This window comes from Lucilia sericata, unplaced genomic scaffold (genome assembly GCF_015586225.1).
Source record: "Lucilia sericata isolate MDLA Ls3-8-SP2 unplaced genomic scaffold, ASM1558622v1 Contig000032F_arrow, whole genome shotgun sequence".
Classification (NCBI taxonomy): domain Eukaryota; kingdom Metazoa; phylum Arthropoda; class Insecta; order Diptera; family Calliphoridae; genus Lucilia; species Lucilia sericata.
The window spans coordinates 479,757-498,796 of record NW_023994070.1 but is presented as its reverse complement, the minus strand read 5'-3'; the positions used below and the strand labels follow the sequence as shown (position 1 = coordinate 498,796).

Below are 19,040 nucleotides of genomic sequence, written 5' to 3'. Positions count from 1 at the left end.
GACCGAGATCCATTGCCACCATCCCAACTGAGCCTCATGACCCGGCGGAGATTCTGGCGCTCCTTCAGAGCGGAAACCCTCATCTACCTACCCATGACTGGAAGGTGGTGAAGGTCTCCGAACCGATAGGAACGATCAGAAAGGCGATTGTGGTCCTTAATAAGTAGTCCGTATCGCCACTGCGAGAGTGCGGAAGCAAAGTATACTATGGCTTTGATAGTATTACTCTCCGTACCTACCGCAATGACGATAAACGCAACGCCGCCGCCTCTAAGGTTAAGCTAGAGGTTCCGCCCAAGAAAGACGATGAAAACATCGACGATCCCGCTGTTTCAGAAGGCGGGGAGAACTCTCAATCGACCACAGGTCAATTGGGAGAACTCCTCGGCTATCTGAAAGTGGCGGAGGACGACGACACCCTTTCGGATACTGATCCGGAAGATGTCGACGTAACCGTCGTCTATGATCATGACTTAGGAGATGGTGCAGGTATTACAGATTAACCTTCACCACTCCAAAGCAGCATCAGCTGCCCTCCTCCTCCGTCTACCCGAAAGAGGGGAGGAGCTAATCCTTGTCCAGGAACCGTGGACCCACCATGGTAAAGTTCGTGGACTCTCTATTAGAGGCTATAAGCTTCTCTATGCTAACTGTTCAGGTAATATAAGATCCTGTACTCTGGCTAAGAGCCATTTAAACATCTTTATCCTGTCTGATTACAGCGACGAAGATACTGTTGCGGTTGCTTGGGAGTCTGGTAACTCAAGCATCTGGCTCCTAAGTAGCTACATGGCACACGACCATGGCGACCAGCCACCAAACCGCCTGGTGAGAGACACATTCCGCTTCTCATGTCTGGGTCTGGGGAAGCTCAGATATTAACTCAAGAGGTGAGTCTCTTTTAGATTTTCTATTAGATAATAACCTAGTAGTAGTAAATAGAGGTTCAGAACCCACTTTCATAGTTGCAAATAGAAAGGAGGTACTGGATATTACGGTTGTGAATGCAAACCATATTGATCTAGTTCAGGGTTGGAAGGTCTCAAATGAATGCTTCTCTGATCACTGCTATATAGAATTCGAAATAGTGGTTCAGGCAAAGATTATAAAACCATTTCTCAATAGGAGAAAGACGAACTGGGAGGTACATAAAGCGACCTTGACTGATATTCTTCCTACTGCTCCGATGATAGAAAGTAGAAGTGACATTGATTTAGCCGTAAACTGGATCTCAAGTTCTATTATTGTAGCCACAAATAGGGCTTGTAGATTATCAAAAGGTATGCTTAAGGATCCCGAAAACTCGTAGGTTATGTCGTAAATTATTTAACGAGGCAAAGAGATCTGGTATCTGGTCTCTTTATTAGTCAAAAGTTAATGAATTTAAAAATCAGGTACGAAGTGCGAAGCGTAGTTCCTGGAGAAAATTCTGTAGTTCTAAAATTCATCAGATACGAGTCGTCTTCGTAAAATCCTGTCTAAATCTCCTTCCGTCCCAAGTTATATACAAAAAGCGGACGGAAATTGGACTGCAGGTAGGCAAGAGACACTTGAGCTTCTCTTGAATACTCACTTTCCTGGTTGCATCCCAACTGGTGAATCAGTTGCATATAATCAGCACGGTATTGAACTAGATAATACTGCTGCAGATGTTATGATAGATGATGACATCATCCGCTGGGCAATAAGGAGTTTCGACACCTAAAAATCACCTGGCCCTGATGGCATTATTCCAGCGGATCTACAAAATAATTTAGATCGTATCATTCCCTGGCTAAGTAATATTTACAAGGCCTGTTTACACTGGTCCTACATACCTGTTCAGTGGACCAGGTGTAACGTGATCTTTATCCTAAAAGGGGGAAGGACATCCCACACCAAGGCAAAAGACTTCAGACCCATCAGTCTGGCGTCTTTCTTGCTTAAAACTCTGGAGAGAATAATTGATATCAATGTCAGGATATCTATTGACAAATCTCTATTCTCAAACTCTCAGCATGCCTACATGAAAGGTAAATCTGTTGAGACGGCTTTACATTCCCTGGTTGGGTATATTGAAAAATACATAAGTTATGGAAACTTCACTCCGGTTGCCTTTCTCGATATTGAAGGCGCTTTAAATAACGTCAGATCCTCACCTATCTGTCAATCCCTCTCACAGATGGGTGTGGACCGATCTATTGTGAGTTTTGTAAAGAGCTTGCTATCTGAACGGACTATTGTATCTTCACTGGGTGATACAATAATCTGTAAAAATGCCATCCGGGGCACTCCTCAAGGAGGGGTGTTGTCCCCTATTCTTTGGAATATGGAAATAAATGAACTATTGGTTAGACTTGACTCACTAGGTTTTAAGACGGTTGCTTACGCTGACGATGTTGCAGTAGCGGTAACTGGTACGCATCTTGAGACTCTGTCTCAGAGATTAGAAGAAGCGCTGAAGATAAAAAACGGAACTAGTATTGTTCGCGAACAAATACAAAATTCCTCAATTCTCCCTTCCACGTCTCAACGGCGAGGTTCTTACGCTGTCGTATAGCGCAAAATACTTAGGTGTTATTCTCGATAGAAGATTGTCTTGGAGCTTGAATATCATCTCCAGATCTTCCAAAGCCATTACGGCGTTATACGTTTGTATAACGCCCCAATTTGCATTGGGGTATCAACCCAGATAATGTGAATTGGCTATATGAGGCGGTGATTAAGCCGATAATGATGTATGGTGTAATTATCTGGTGGTATGCACTTGACAAAACATCTAACAGAAATATTCTCACAAAAGTTATGAGACAATCTGCTCTTCTTATAACAGGTGTAATTAGGACTACGCCCAGTAAAGCGTTGTTTGCCATGCTGAACTGGCTGCCTGTGGATCTTCTTGCTAAACAACTGGCAATGAATACTGCTGCCAGACTAAGTATTACAAATAGATGGAACTACGGTTCCAGAGGTCATGCAAAGATTGTAGATCTTCTACCAAACCTACATCATGCTATTGACTACCAAATTCCGGAACCGTGCATTTCGAGAAACTTCCGGTATAGTTTAATCTGTGATTATAATGAATTAGCACCTGAAGGTGTTGAAAGCTTTAATGTGTATACAGATGGCTCTAAACAACTAAAGGTGTCGGCGGTGGCATATTCATTGAAGAATTCGGGACGAAAATCTCTTTCCGACTTAACGAGGAATGTACTATTTTACAGGCTGAAATCTTGTCGTGTGCACCCTGTAGTAGGGAAAAATTTAAGAAGAAGAAGTTAAGTAAAAAGTTGGCAACGCAGATTAGTAAACAATTTGACAGCTGGAAAGCATAAACAAAAACAAAACTATGCCAGAAAAAAAAACTGTATAGCTGAAATTAAATTGAATTAGAGGGAACCATATTGGCAACCGAGGTTTCTCGGTCACCAATGACCAAAATGTCGGTCCTTTTCATTTTTCCCTGCCCAAGAAGAAGGTGGAGCCCGTGGCCGTCAGAGAAAAAAAATCTTAATTTAAATTAAATAATTCTTTTTTTTTATTCATATAAGTTTTAAACTAAAACTTCAAATAAAAGTAAAACCAAGTAAAATAAAACTTAAAACTAAATTAAATCAATCTTAAAGCTAAATAAAGCGAGAACCATAAAACTAAAGCAGCAACTCTGAGTCACGCCATCGCCAGGTTTTCGACATAGAAGTGTACCTCTTACCCGAACGACAGGAAGAACAGAATCAGTCCTTTTAGATAATTTCTATATAAAAAAAAATAAAAAAATTTAGTAAACAAAAAGAAAAAAAAAGCTATATATTTGTTTGTAGGCATACCTCTCGTTAGTTGCTCGAAGCCAGTCCGCTGGTTAAAATTGAACCAGGCGTGGGCGTAAGGATAGGATTGAGCTCAGGCCTAGTTAAGAACAATCCCGCGGTAGATTTTAACTCATAGGTTGCCGAAAACCAGTATATACAAAAAAAAAAAAAAAAAGAAAGAAGAAAAAAAACAAATTATTTAAAAGGTTCTTATAATATATTATTCATTACTTACCTGAAATACCCGAACAAACTAATACGGACGGACAGAAAACCTGTACATTCACCACCGGTCGTCAAGAAACGTTGATCCTTGGGAGATTAGTCCAGTCTATTGCGAACCTGAAAGTAAAAAGGGTATTTAAATTAGAAAAAAAATAAGAAAAAAAAACTCAAAGTAAATGTAAAAACTTAAATTAAACTTAAAATCTAAAATTTGATTAAATCTTAAAATCTAAAAAGATAAAGTCCTAAAAAACTAAATTTTGTTAAAACTTTAAAACTAAATCTTGTTAAAACTTAAAAACTAAATTTTGTTAAAACTTAAAAACTAAATTTTGTTAAAACTTAAAAAAAAAAAACTAAAGTTTGTTAAAATCTTAAAACTAAAACTAAAAACTAAATTTGCTAAAACCTAAATTTGCCTAATTGTTAAAAACTTAATTTGTTAATAATTATCATCTGAAGTTGGATAATTAGAATTTGCTAATATTTTAAAATTTTTCTAAAATTCAAATTGAATTCCAAATTTCGATGAGACATTGTTAATTTTTTTTATAATAAACAGAAACCTTTATAATGTTTAAATGAAAATTTAAAAGTTTGTATCATTAATATGACTGGCTAACTTCATTAATAATCGGCGGTAAGTAGGGTGACTAAATGTTTGCAGGGAAGATCTGGGACGTCGAGGAAGATGACGTCATGGCGAGGATGAATCCTCGAGAGGGAGGGTCATATTGTGTATAGGTATGACCGTAGGGAGATACAGGACTACTTCTGGCCCCTTTTTCTAATAATACCCCCAAATGCTGGTATAACTTTTTGTGTTAGTGTGTGTCTGTTAGGGTGATCGATTATTCGACATTTTCCAAAAACCGGTTTTCGAATAGTTCGAATAGTTGACATTTAAAAAAAACCGGTTGATATTTTTCAAATTCAGAAAAAACCGGTTAACCGGTTTTTTATTATAAATAAAAAAATATATTTTAATTTGAAAAACTTAATGTTTATGTTTAAATTTGATTAATAAAACATGGCCCGAAATGATTTTTAACAGTTTAAAAGATTATAACTGTAGATCTAGTCGTCTGATTTACATTATTTCATTAATATAAAAAAATTAGGAAAAAAGTGGGACACTTCTGTTAAACATAAGGTACTATGAAATCCTAGCTTATTTTAAAAGCCCTGTTTAGGAAATTTGCATAGGCATTCCAACACTTTCAGCCGTAAATTAATTATTGTAATTGGAATATAATCTTAAGATTGATAAAATTTTATCAAACAGTTATCAATTTTACAAATAAATTTTTTTAATTAATTAGGAAAATCAAAAAAGTTTAACCAAAGGAGCTTTAGAAAAATATACGCTAGTTCCTCGACTCAAATATTTTTAAAATTTAGCTGTATTATTATTTACTTAAAAATTTCATTTAAATAATCTTTGAATACAAAGCAAATAAAAGTATCCGAAACCGGTTTTTAAAAAGTGAAAAAACCGGGTTATTCGATATTCGAAAAATCAACATTAAGAAAAAACCGACACTGGTAAAGCAGAAAAACCCGGTTTTAAAACCTGTTGAAAAATCGAGTCGATCACCATAGTGTCTGTGGTCCAGATTGCCGGCAAGAACCACCCCATCCGGCGAGCTTTAGCCGCGCAATACGCGGGCATACCAGCGCCGCTAGCAATCTGGCCACTCTGTCCCTTTTTGTTCTTTATGTTGTCTGTTTGTTTATTTAAACAAACAGCTGACACAACACACCAATACATAAATGGCGCCCAACGTGGGTCCCGAAGTACGTCCATAGACCAATTTATAGGAACTATCATTTCCCTGAAGTCTGCGTAGGCCGGTTAGGTTAATAAGAGTCCCTAGCTGTAGCTACGTAGGCGGACGGTGTATTGACATTTTTAATTTTTTTTCTTCCTTTTAGTTTCAATAGGTATGAATCCCTAATTGCGTATGACACCTATTGTTCTCACAGATGTAAGTCCCGGTCTCAAGGACTAAAGAGTCCCGATCGCGTTGCGACATCTGGTGGGGGCAATAGGGTCATACAGAATTCAGGATTCATCCGTTGCTATCCTTTCCTAACAACTTGAGGTTTAGAGATAGTAGACACAGTTTATTCTCTAAATGCTCAAGTTGGAAGGAAGGATAGCGACAACATCCCTTTAGATTACAATAACCCTGAACTAGTTGTCTTAATGTAAAAATACTTACGTTTTAGTTCTGCGGAGGTCTAGGAAGGTAGTCCTTGAATACTAGGAGAACGTAACCCTGGTCAAGTTGCACCTCATTAGTACGTACTGTAGAAAGACAGTTGGTTCTTGTCCATCCTTTTGTTGTTTTGTTATTTGTTAGTACTCTGCATCTCCTGAAACCAGAATAGGAAAAAGAATTAGGTCATATCTATACACAAATCAGCAATGTAAATTGCGAAATCTTACCTGCAAACTTTTATTCACCCGAAAATGCCGCCCGCATTCAAGTTATTTGAGTTTATTTTTTGAGTTTTTTAATTTTTCTTTTTTTGAAAGGTGGAAAATCTTTTAGTTTTATATTTTCTTCGATATCTACGCTGCTAAAGATTCGGTACGAACTTTTTTGGAAATATAAATATATACAAGCCTTTTTGCAACAGTGAATTTTACATTAATTTTATTTGTTTTTAATGGTGTTGACTCGTCGTGCAAGTCGTTTAATAGGGCAAGATAACGCTATGGCCACGACTGGAAGCAGTGTCACTTGTGGTATCGACACCTCAACCACCACATCTATCACGACATCCACCGTTCCCACAACCAATACAACCACAGCTACAACTTCAACCAGCGACTCCAATCCACTGATTAGTGCCCAAACATCCCATGATCTGTCCATTAGTTCTGACGGGGCAAATCAGACGGTAGTGTCCCCGACATTCATCAGCGAAACAGCGCAGAACATACGTAGAGAGGTGAGAGAGAGTATGGCTGGACAAGGAATGGAGAATTCCATCCAAGTTAATGACATCCAGAATATAGTGGATGCTTCGGTGGGTTTGCGCCAAGTTCAATTTATGAAGGAGGTCGACAACAAAATACAAAAAGTATTAGATGACATGAAGCAGCTGTTTTTGTCGCTGTCGATGAGTAATGCGGCTCCAGTGCCTACCGAGATGTCCCCTATCGGCCAAGGAATGCCGACTACACAGCCTCTCAGAACCTCTTTGGAGGCACGGCCATCGGGATATGGTCAACCAGCAACGCCGCTTGGCCCGTCAACTTATCAGCAGCCACCACCGCTGATTCCAGCTCCAAATTATGTGCCCGTTGGTGCAGCAGCGCCGAGAATAGTAGAGGCTAACATCCAGCCGCCTCCAGTACAGACACAATACCAGCAGCAGCAGTCGCTGCTTCAGCAGCAAAATCCTCTGCCGCTTATCCAGCAGCCGGCGGCGTGTTACAGTCAGCCGCAGCAACTTTGGTCGCAGGGAAACCCCCAGAACGTACTGCCAGCGCAACAGCATAACCAGCCGCAACCACAAAACCAGTTGCCGTACGTCCAACCGTCAGCTCACGCTTTTATTCAGCAACCGCAATTATGGCCGCAGCCAGAGCCACAGGCAAATTTCCAACGCAAAGTGAGTCCCAGGCTGGGTATCCACAGGATACTTGGTCTGGGTCACCTCATCAACAACAGCCACCGCCTCTAAACTACAACTTGGCCATGTCGAGGCCAAGACCTCAAGCCCTTGGATAAGTTTAAATTAGCCAAATGGGGTGTTAGATTTGATGGGACCAGCAAAACTATGAATGTCCAAGAATTCATTTTTAGAGTTGGAGCGTTGAGGAGGGATTACGGATGCTCTGATGATGAAATCCTGAGGAGTTTCCATCTCCTTCTAGACGGCCCCGCTCTAGACTGGTACTGGGATTACCGAAAAATTGTCCACATTAATACCTGGGAGGAGCTGGAGAAAGCCATCTTGGCCCAATACCGCCGGTTCGAACAGGAACATGAGGTTCAAATGAAAATTCTGAACCGCCGGCAGCTGCCGCAGGAAGCATTCGACGATTTTTATAACGCGGTTATTAAGCTCCGAAACCAGCAACAGCACCCATATGCGGAGGAGCAGTTGGTGGAGATCATGCGTGGTAATTTAAAGCCATCATTGGCTCAAATGATGTTTTCTGTTCGGCTTAAAACGTTGTCCGAGTTTTGTCGTGAAGTAAGGCGAGCAGAAAATTTGATAAACAACCAAAGGCAACGATATCAGCAAGCTAATGTCACGCATCGGGTGAATGAACTGGTTTGTGAGGACGAGGATTTGGTCGCTGATAGATTTGGAGGTTGATGGTATTCGGTCTACAAGTCACTATACCTGCTGGAATTGCAAGGTCGTCGGTCATAGTTTTGTCGACTGTCCCGAGCCCATTAATAGACAGTTTTGCTTCCGGTGTACTCGAATTCAAGAGTACAGTGAAGCAAAAAGTAGAATATTCGGTCGAGTGACAAATAAGATTAGAAAAGCCCGAGAGCGCTATAGGACAAGAAAAAGGTTACGTCATGAAATCTCGTCGGCTTCACTTTACGAGGGTGAAGACTCACGACTGTATACGCGATTAAGTATAGGCGGCCAAAGTATAATCGGTTTACTTGATAGCGGGGCAACGGTAACTTGTCTCGGTAGGAATTGTCTAAAGTTCGTTAATGACGCCGGTCTTGAGGTTCACGAATTTAGTAGTGTTATAAAAACAGCAGATGGTACCAATCATCCGATAGTCGGTCGTGTCAGGGCTGAAGTTAGGTTTCGTGATGCGGTAAATGATATCACATTCTATTTAGTGCCTACTCTGAATCGAGAGCTCTTCTTGGGGGTCGATTTTATGAAGGTTTTTAAAATGTTTGCCAGTCTCGAGAGTCTTACGACTAATGGTGTTAGTCTCTGCGAAGAGGAAGATAGTACCCTAGATGTCGTGACTCATAAGCTGACCCCGGATCAGCGACAAAGATTAGATTTCGTCATATCGATGTTCCCCTGCTACAGTAAAAAGGGCTTAGGAAAAAACAATTTGGAAATGCATACGATAGATACTCGAGATGCAATTCCAGTTAAAGATCGTCACTATCCTGTCTCCCCGGCAGTGCAAAAGTTGATGTACGCGGAGCTCGATAGGATGCTTGACCTCGGTGTGATTGAGCTTAGTGAAAGTCCATGGAGTCATCCAGTTACTCTGGTCCGCAGGGGCGAGAAAAACCGGCTGTGCCTGGACGCACGTAAGCTCAATGCACTGACAGTCAAGGATGCCTATCCATTGCCGCACATCGAAGGTTTGCTCAGTCTTTTGGGAGACACGATATACATCTCCAGTGTTGACCTAAAAGACGCGTTCTGGCAGATACCACTAGAATCGTCCAGTAAAGAGAAAACCGCATTCACGGTGCCAGGACGACCGCTCTATCATTTTACGGTCATGCCTTTTGGGTTGTGCAATGCAGCTCAAAGGTTATGCCGTTTAATGGATAAAGTGATCCCCGCAGCACTTCGTGATAGGGTTTTCGTCTATCTGGACAATCTTTTGATTGTATCTCCAGAATTCGAAACACATCTGGAATTGTTGAAACGTATATCTATCTGTTTAGCAAAAGCAGGTCTGACCATCAATGTGGCGAAGTCTAAATTTTGTTTTAAGGAGTTAAGATATCTAGGATACATAGTCGGAGGTGGCAAACTGAAACCTGATCCGTCCAAAGTAGAAACCATTACTCGTTTTGCTTATCCTAAGACAGCAAGACAGGTGCGGAGCTTCATGGGAGCAACAGGCTGGTATAGGAAATTTATACCAGACTATGCTACCATTGCAGCCCCAATCTTTGAAACGCTGAAGAAGGGTAAACAATTCAAGTTTTCGGAGGAAGCCAAGGTCGCGTTTGATCGTCTCAAGGAAGCTCTAGTTTCAAGTCCACTCCTTAATCATCCTGACTTCAACAAACATTTCTTCGTTCAGTGTGATGCGTCTGACGTAGGTATTCGTGCAGTGCTTTTCCAGAAGGATGATTCCGATGGAGAGCACCCAATAGCCTACTTTTCACACAAACTAACGTCAGCGCAGAAAAACTATTCTGTAACTGAACGAGAATGTTTAGATGTAGTCTTGGCGATTAAGAAGTTTAGGCCCTACATAGAGTTGATGCCTTTTACCGTCATTACGGACCATAGCAGTCTGAAGTGGCTCATGAGTCATAAAGATTTGACAGGTCGTTTAGCTAGATGGAGTCTACATCTGCAATCGTACGATTTTACGATTGAACACAGGCAGGGGAAGCAAAATGTAGTACCCGATACCCTCTCTCGCTATGATATGGACGAAATCTCGTTAAACGTACCTAAACTCATTGACCTAACTTCAGTTTCTTTCCGGTCAGAAGATTATCGTAACCTCATAGACACAGTCGAGAAAAATGCCGAACAATTGCCCGATTTAAAAGTCGTCGATGGTTTCGTCTATAAACACACTAAGCCTTACGACGGTATAGCTACGAATGAAGATTTTGCGTGGAAGTTATGGGTACCGCTAGATCTGACAGAGGACATCATAAAAGCATGTCATGATTCTCCACAAGCGTCTCATGGAGGCGTTGGGAAGACTCTTTATAGAGTGAAAGAATATTTTTATTGGCCGAATCAAAATGTCCAAATCAGAAACTACGAAAGAAAGTGCCAAACCTGCAAGGAGGCCAAGCCGGCGAATACTACGCTCAGACCACCGATGGGAGCCGAAGTCCAAACTGAACGCCCGTTCCAAAGAATTTTCATTGATTTTCTCGGTCCGTACCCGCGGTCGAAGAACGGAAACGTTTTTATTTTCATCGTCTTAGATCATTTGACTAAGTTCGTTTTTTTGAAGGCCTTGTCTAAAGCCAGCACCAAGAATGTTGTGAAATTTTTAATCACAGAGGTTTTCCATAAGTTTGGAACTCCGGAAACAATCGTTTCGGACAATGGAAAGCAGTTCTTAAGTAAAGAATTCGTGGATATGATAAAGAATTTCGGTGTCAGACATGTTAGAACTGCAACTCACTCGCCGCAAGCTAATGCATCCGAGCGGGTTAACCAATCTATCTTAGCAGCCGTAAGGTCGTATCTGCAGGAAGACCATACAGAATGGGACAAGCATTTGTCCGAAATTGAGTTTTCCTTAAGGTCTTCCGTGCAGTCGTCCATAGGAGTTACGCCTTATTTCGCCTTATTCGGAATGAATATGATTGGCCATGGTAGTGTATACCAGTTGGCACGCAAACTTAGAATCTTAAACGATCCCGAAACTAACGTCATTCCGAATGCTGATAGATTGGATTTGATACGGCAGAGAATTCGCGAAAATCTACATAAAGCCTACGCTCGCAACGAAAAATCGTATAATACGCGGTCTCGTCCAGTCAAATTCATACCCGGTCAAGAAGTCTACCGACGTAACTTCCAGCAGAGCGATTTTAAAAACAATTTCAACGCCAAATTCGTCCGAAAATTTCTAAAATGCCGAATCGTCCGACCAGTCGGTAACAGTTTATATGAGGTCGAAGATTTTCAGGGGAAATCGTTAGGGGTTTTTCACGCCAAAGATTTGAAGCAATAGCTTCAATATCTTTGGTGGTTCTAGTCCTGACATTTCTTCCTGAATATCTACTGGTTGACAGCGTCTACTAGTCACCTACAGTGTGCCTAAATGGGTACCTATTTTTTTTTAAATACTTTCTGTTGAGTCTTCATAGTAATCTGTATTTTTCTTTTTCTAATTTGCAGTGAATTTCTGTTTGGTATAGTTATTGTTGTGTCCTGAGCAGTACTGAGATCTGTACATAACTTTCATTTATATCGTAGTCCAGTGAGATCCATAGCTTCTTTGGAATGAGTAATTATTTGTTTGGATCGACTTAAGGCCAACGTTTCTTAGCTGATTACATGTGTAACCGGTCATTACCCTATTAGAAGGTGCAACCCCATCAAAGCCTTCCGGTACCTAGGGCAATGACGCAATTCTGAGTCCGATCTTACAGCGAGCCGATACCAAAGGAAACAATTGGGACAATACATAATGGAAAACCAACATGTAGTTCTTCATTCCGTAAGCAGATTGTCACCGGCTGAGATATAAATGATTGGTAGTACAGAATCTTCAGTTTCGTCCAGAATATAATCAGTAACTATACTAAACACAATTCATTTAAAGTCAGTAGTAATAACAAGTAGTTTAGGACCTTGTTTCATAGTTTTTCTAAACTTTATTTTGTTATTACTACAGAATTCTGCTCTAATTATAAAAGGTTATGGTTCCTACGGAGTCCGACGTAAACTACTTAAACTAGCTGTCCAGTCGACAAAATATATTGTCTAATATAATCTACTTTTATAACTATTCACTCACCCGGATTATCTGCTTCACTGCTCTCATTTGCTTCTCTATTGTTGTTGTTCTTGTTGTTGCAACCTGGAAAAAGTTCGAAGGACTTTAGTAGGGTTTCAAATAGTAATAAATTTAAAATTTTAATTATTGCATTATAAATACTTGCCAAGTCCCATGAATTACACTGAATTTAGCTTCTTAGTGGAGTTTCGCCCCTTCAGGTCGTCCTTCTCAGGGACACTTGAAGTCTTAATAACCTGTAGGGAAACGAAACTTTAGTTTTTATTATTTTAAAGTTAGCAATAAAATTTTCTAAAAGAATATTTATGAATTGTCTTATGAAAATGTTTATTAGGATTTTCTTTTAGAAAATTTTATAACCTAACACTCTTATTTCTATTAGTGTAGAATTTTAGTTTTAAATGAAAATGTCAAGGGGCACTTCTCGCCAAAGATCTAAGGCTTCTGCCCGAAATCTTTGGTGGTTTTGGTCCTTGCTTTTCCACCGAACTCTCTCTAATAAGAGACTTACCTGACCTTTCACTAGGTTCTCGATCTTCCACTTCACTTTCCTCAGGTGTTGGATTAGTGTTCTGTAAAGAAAGTGGAAGCACTCAATTTAGTTTTTGTTTAATGTAGTTACAAGGGGTATTTCCCGCCAAAGTCTCTATAGTTTATTCTACGAGCTTTGGTGGACTTAGTCCTTGTGTTACAGTGGAGAATAAGTATCATTATTTTATTTTCTTGTATTTTTATACTTACGGATCCTAAACGAAATCTAACGCCAGTTTGAAGTTCAAGATCCTCTAGAAGTTTAATCTGAAAGTATAGAGAATTCACATAATTAGTAAAATTATATAAAAAAAAACACAAAAAATATTAAAAATATAGAAAAAATTATAAAAAAAAATAATAAAAGAAAAATATAAAAAACATATGAATTACAAAAAAAAAAAAAAACTGAATTAATACTTTATTTTTAAACATTTTCAAATTTTTTTATTATTTTTCACTTTTATTTTGAGAGTTTTAGTTTTCTTCTACGCATTTATTTACAGCACACTTTTTGCGAACACCCGTTTTCGTTATTTAATTCACTTTTTTCACAATAGTTTTCTTTACATTTTTACCTAAATCTCACAATAGTTGTTATAAACAAGTTTTTTTGCTCGCCTTAATGCTTTCCTTTTCATCAATTTCTTTTAGTAATTTTTCAAAAATTTTCGTTTAATTTCATAAATTTTAATTTTTTTTTTGACTTTCACTGAAATTTTGCACACCACTGTAAAAAAAATTTTAAGTTTCAATTAATTAACAACACCATAGCCCAGTTCAATAGTTTATTTCTTTGTTTTGTTTAAAAAACTCACACTTTTATCCGCCACTGTATTTTCCAAAATTAGTTTTATTTTACACCACACATTTTACACCACACAAAATATTCACTTAACACCATAGAATAATTTTTTATTGTGTCACAACACTTGTTTTTCACTGTATTCTTTTATTTTTGTTTTACACCGGCTTATTTTACCTTTCACTTTAGTTTCAGTTTCACTTTCATTTTTATTCACTTTTATTTTTTTTTTAACACCACACACTTTTAATCGTCACTGTAAATTCCGTTTTTAGTTTTTATTTTTTTATTCACCGTCAACAATTCATTCGCACAATAGTTTAATTTTATTTTCACTTTTAACTTTTTTATTTCACTTTTGTCGCACACTGTATATTCCATTTTTATTTTTATTCACAGACACAAATCCGTTTTACACAATAGCTTCATTTAATTTCTTTTTTTTCCTTTAATTTTTCACTTTAATTTTGTTTTACACTTCACTTTTGTCCCGCACTGTAATTTCAGGAAAAATAATTTTTAGATTTTAAATTTTTACCGGAAATAAGTTATTAATTTTTATTATTTTCTTTTTTTAGTTTTTTTACATTGTAATTGTCCGTCCGCGCACTTTTCGTACTCACTGTATTTTCCAAATTTTATTTTTTTTATCACAGTAACACATTACACTCTCTTAAAACACTTTTATTTAGTTTTTTTTACACACACTTTTCACACTCACTGTAGCTTCCAAAAATCCCTAATAACACTTTAACTTTTATTTTTAAAACCCTTTATTTTAAATTTTACACTTAAAATTCATTTTCACTTACCTTGCACATGTCCAACTCCAGAAATTACATCAGCACCTACCCAATAGCTAACTGTAGCCACATTCCTGAAAGAAACAAAAAAAAAAATGCATTAAAAATTTTTGTTAACCTTGAATGAATTAAATAAATTTCTACTTACCAATATTCCACCAGAATCTGCAGCATCCGTCGTCAATTCCTGAAAAGAAAATATAGGAAAAATTTTATTAATATTTTGGCACATTTTGCTATTAAAATTTCAAAATAAAATTAATTATATTCAAAAATAAAAATTTCATTAACAAAATACTTATCATTGTTGACTTAATCTTAATAAATGCGTATTTTTGCATTCTCTCTCCTCCCCTTCCATTTCATTCAAACAGCTGTGAAATAAATTCAGAGTACGTCGCCGCCCGACCTGGTTTAACGGCGGTACAGAGTCGCACTTTTGTTTGTGAATGGAATAAGAGTTGCCATATTGCTAATTTTTTTTGTTGGGAATAAAAAATGCCCAAAATCCCAGAAAATTTTTAAAATTAGGGAAATTCATAAATTCAGGGCGCAAATTTTTCCACTCCATTCTGTATCCATAAATAGATTACAGAATGGTACGGTTTGTCGTGTGCACCCTGTAGTAGGGAAAAATTTAAGAAGAAGAAGTTAAGTAAAAAGTTGGCAACGCAGATTAGTAAACAATTTGACAGCTGGAAAGCATAAACAAAAACAAAACTATGCCAGAAAAAAACTGTATAGCTGAAATTAAATGGAATTAGAGGGAACCATATTGGCAACCGAGGTTTCTCGGTCACCAATGACCAAAATGTCGGTCCTTTTCATTTTTCCCTGCCCAAGAAGAAGGTGGAGCCCGTGGCCGTCAGAGAAAAAAATTTTCATTTAAATTAAATAATTCTTTTTTTTTTATTCATATAAGTATTAAACTAAAACTTCAAATAAAAGTAAAACCAAGTAAAATAAAACTTAAAACTAAATTAAATCAATCTTAAAGCTAAATAAAGCGAGAACCATAAAACTAAAGCAGCAACTCTGAGTCACGCCATCGCCAGCTCCATCCAGCGTGGGACTACTCTAGCAGATCCGCACCAACAGTCCTGTGGTGTCCAGGTATTAAGGTTTTCGACATAGAAGTGTACCTCTTACCCGAACGACAGGACGAACAGAACCAGTCCTTTTAGATAATTTCTATATAAAAAAAAAATAATAAAAAAATTTAGTAAACAAAAAGAAAAAAAAAGCTATATATTTGTTTGTAGGCATACCTTTCGTTAGTTGCTCGAAGCCAGTCCGCTGGTTAAAATTGAACCAGGCGTGCGCGTAAGGATAGGATTGAGCTCAGGCCTAGTTAAGAACAATCCCGCGGTAGATTTTAACTCATAGGTTGCCGGAAACTAGTATATACAAAAAAAAAAGAAAGAAGAAAAAAAAAACAAATTATTTAAAAGGTTCTTATAATATATTATTCATTACTTACCTGAAATACCCGAACAAACTAATACGGACGGACAGAAAACCTGTACATTCACCACCGGTCGTCAAGAAACGTTGATCCTTGGGAGATTAGTCCAGTCTATTGCGAATCTGAAAGTAAAAGGGGTATTTAAATTAGAAAAAAAGAAGAAAAAAAAAAAACTCAAAGTAAATGTAAAAACTTAAATTAAACTTAAAATCTAAAATTTGATTAAATCTAAAAAGATAAAATCCTAAAAAACTAAATTTTGTTAAAACTTTAAAACTAAATCTTGTCAAAACTTAAAAACTAAATCTTGTTAAAACTTAAAAACTAAATTTTGTTAAAACTTAAAAACTAAATTTTGTTAAAACTTAAAAAAAAAAAAACTAAAGTTTGTTAAAATCTTAAAACTAAAACTAAAAACTAAATTTGCTAAAACCTAAATTTGCCTAATTGTTAAAAACTTAATTTGTTAATAATTATCATCTGAAGTTGGATAATTAGAATTTGCTAATATTTTAAAATTTTTCTAAAACTCAAATTGAATTTTGCTAAGTCCAAATTTCGATGAGACATTGTTAATTTTTTTTATAATAAACAGAAACCTTTATAATGTTTAAATGAAAATTTAAAAGTTTGTATCATTAATATGACTGGCTAACTTCATTAATAATCGGCGGTAAGTAGGGTGACTAAATGTTTGCAGGGAAGATCTGGGACGTCGAGGAAGATTACGTCATGGCGAGGATGAATCCTCGAGAGGGAGGGTCATATTGTGTATAGGTATGACCGTAGGGAGATACAGGACTACTTTTGGCCCCTTTTTCTAATAATACCCCCAAATGCTGGTATGAATTTTTGTGTTAGTGTGTGTCTGTGGTCCAGATTGCCGGCAAGAACCACCCCATCCGGCGAGCTTTAGCCGCGCAATACGCGGGCATACCAGCGCCGCTAGCAATCTGGCCACTCTGTCCCTTTTTGTTCTTTATGTTGTCTGTTTGTTTTTTTAAACAAACAGCTGACACAACACACCAATACAATCTCAGCTATAAAAAAGGCATCTAATTGGCTTACTTACTATCGGATATCCAACAGAGATATCAGAATTTATACTGATAGTCAAGCCGCTATCAAATCCCTGATAGGTGTGTATTCTACATCAAAACTTGTCCAAGAATGCCGGACGTCTCTAAACGAGATGGCGAGACATTCAAGAATTACCCTCGTTTGGGTCAAAGGACACGGGGACATAATTGGCAATACTACTGCCGACATTTTGGCAAAAGCAGGCACGAGGATGACCATGCTGGATATAGACCAGTTCTGTGGTGTCCCCTTAGCGGTCATCAAGAAACAAATACTTGATTATTGCTTTAGTTCAGCTCAGGAACGGTGGTCTCAGGAGCACACTTGCTCGATCGCTAGGTTACTGTGGCCTCGTATGGATCCCCATAAAACATCCTACATTTTAGGGCTTAACAGAATATATCTGAGCGCTCTGTTATCAGTTCTTACCGGTCATTCAAAGTTCGGAAACCATGCTAGACGTATTGGTATTCCATATAATGACTTTTGTAGGAGCTGTCAAAATGAAGAAGAGGAAGAAACAATTACTCATCTTCTGTGTAACTGTCCGGCCCTGGAATCGCTCCGTCATCAGGCGCTGGGTTCGTCTCACTTTTCTGATCTATCTGATCTGTCAGCTGTTCAACCTGAGTGTATACTAGCATTCTTGAAATTGTCGAAGTGGGTGTGTAACTAAATACACACTAGGATTTTTCTTGAAATACAGTCTTGATCTCATCGTTTTCTATATTCATTATTCTATATTCTATATCTGTATCTTTCACTACTATCTCTATCACTATTTTTCCCTTCCAAATGTTTTCCCTTATCTTTTCTCTTCACAGACGTTACAAAGGGACCTGATAGGACCCAAGTAAAGACTTAATCGTGTCAGTAAGCAGTCTGCAAAACCTAACCTAACCTTGACTAATCATGCTTGATGGATATATCCGTCAAATCTGACGGCTATACCAATTTATAATAAAACACAATTTATTAGCATTTTAAGATAATGTACTGCTCAAAAATATAGCGCACTTTCTATTTATTATTTTCTCTTTTTATACCATTAAAAAAACTTAAGATAAAAAAATTTTGTTTGCGGTAAATTAAAATATATAACCAGTTTATTAAAACAATATTGAAATTTATTTTAAAATAGCAAAATAACTGCGCTAGAAAATATTTTACGAAACAAGTCCTTAATTATTGATTCAAAATTATAACGCATTTATAATCAAATTGGCAATAATATATTCTTATATGATAAAATACTACTGCCCCTATATTTTAAGACCCATTTGGTCCCATTTGGTATTGAGTTGCCAAAGTGTAGCGAACACTTTGAGTTTTTTTACCAAATTCATTTTTTAGCATTTTACAATCAATTTATGCATCTATTTTCAATTCTGAAGACATGAATCGGTAATCAATAAATCATAATATAATTTATAAACATTTGATAACAATTTAGTCAATGTTATTTGGGAATATTTCCTTGATATATCCAAAATTTCTAAATTTCGCGCGATAGCATTGAGCGTTTTTAATATTTTAACTACGCCTATGTTTAAATCGGCACAAACAAACAGCGTTGTCAACTATTTTATACCAAAACTCGCTGTCCATTTACCATTTTAGTGTAACCTGGGTGCCTCGCTACTCAATGAAAATTAAGTATAAAATTTTTATTACTTTTATAGTTAAGTACTAAGTACCAAACATCTCCCTTTTATAAGAACCGTGTGTCATTTGTTTCAGATCCCCACTGTAGAAACTTTAAAACGTTTGATTCTTGTGCGGATTCTTATCCAGTCAGAATTCTGCATGTTCAATATTATAGTACAATTTGAAGGACGAAAAAGTTTAAATTTACCCTTTTCCCCCTGTGGATCCGCTCCTGTGTATGGATATCACATATAAAACTCGAACGACTCAAATCTGCATT

At 37.4% G+C, this 19,040-nt stretch overlaps 1 protein-coding gene and 1 long non-coding RNA gene across 3 annotated transcripts in view; both read right to left on the bottom strand.

Annotated features, from left to right (window-relative positions):
* LOC119611996 (flightin) overlaps positions 1 to 14,642 on the bottom strand; it is a 149,292-nt gene extending 134,650 nt beyond the window's left edge. For both annotated transcript variants that reach the window (XM_037967709.1, XM_037967705.1), the window contains exons 1-5: positions 14,578 to 14,642; positions 13,171 to 13,227; positions 12,941 to 13,001; positions 12,575 to 12,665; positions 12,430 to 12,492 (exon numbers count right to left, since the gene is read on the bottom strand). In XM_037967709.1, coding sequence (XP_037823637.1) covers positions 12,430 to 12,492; positions 12,575 to 12,584 — 73 coding nt within the window. In that variant the 5' untranslated portion in view covers positions 12,585 to 12,665; positions 12,941 to 13,001; positions 13,171 to 13,227; positions 14,578 to 14,642. The remainder of the gene's footprint in view (positions 1 to 12,429; positions 12,493 to 12,574; positions 12,666 to 12,940; positions 13,002 to 13,170; positions 13,228 to 14,577) is intronic.
* An 889-nt stretch (positions 14,643 to 15,531) lies between these two features.
* LOC119611978 lies at positions 15,532 to 17,900 on the bottom strand. The gene is made up of 4 exons (XR_005232100.1): positions 17,543 to 17,900; positions 16,049 to 16,155; positions 15,837 to 15,965; positions 15,532 to 15,759 (listed from the first exon to the last, which is right to left on the bottom strand). It is a non-coding gene; the product is annotated as an uncharacterized LOC119611978 (long non-coding RNA).
* Between the last annotated feature and the right edge of the window lie 1,140 nt (positions 17,901 to 19,040).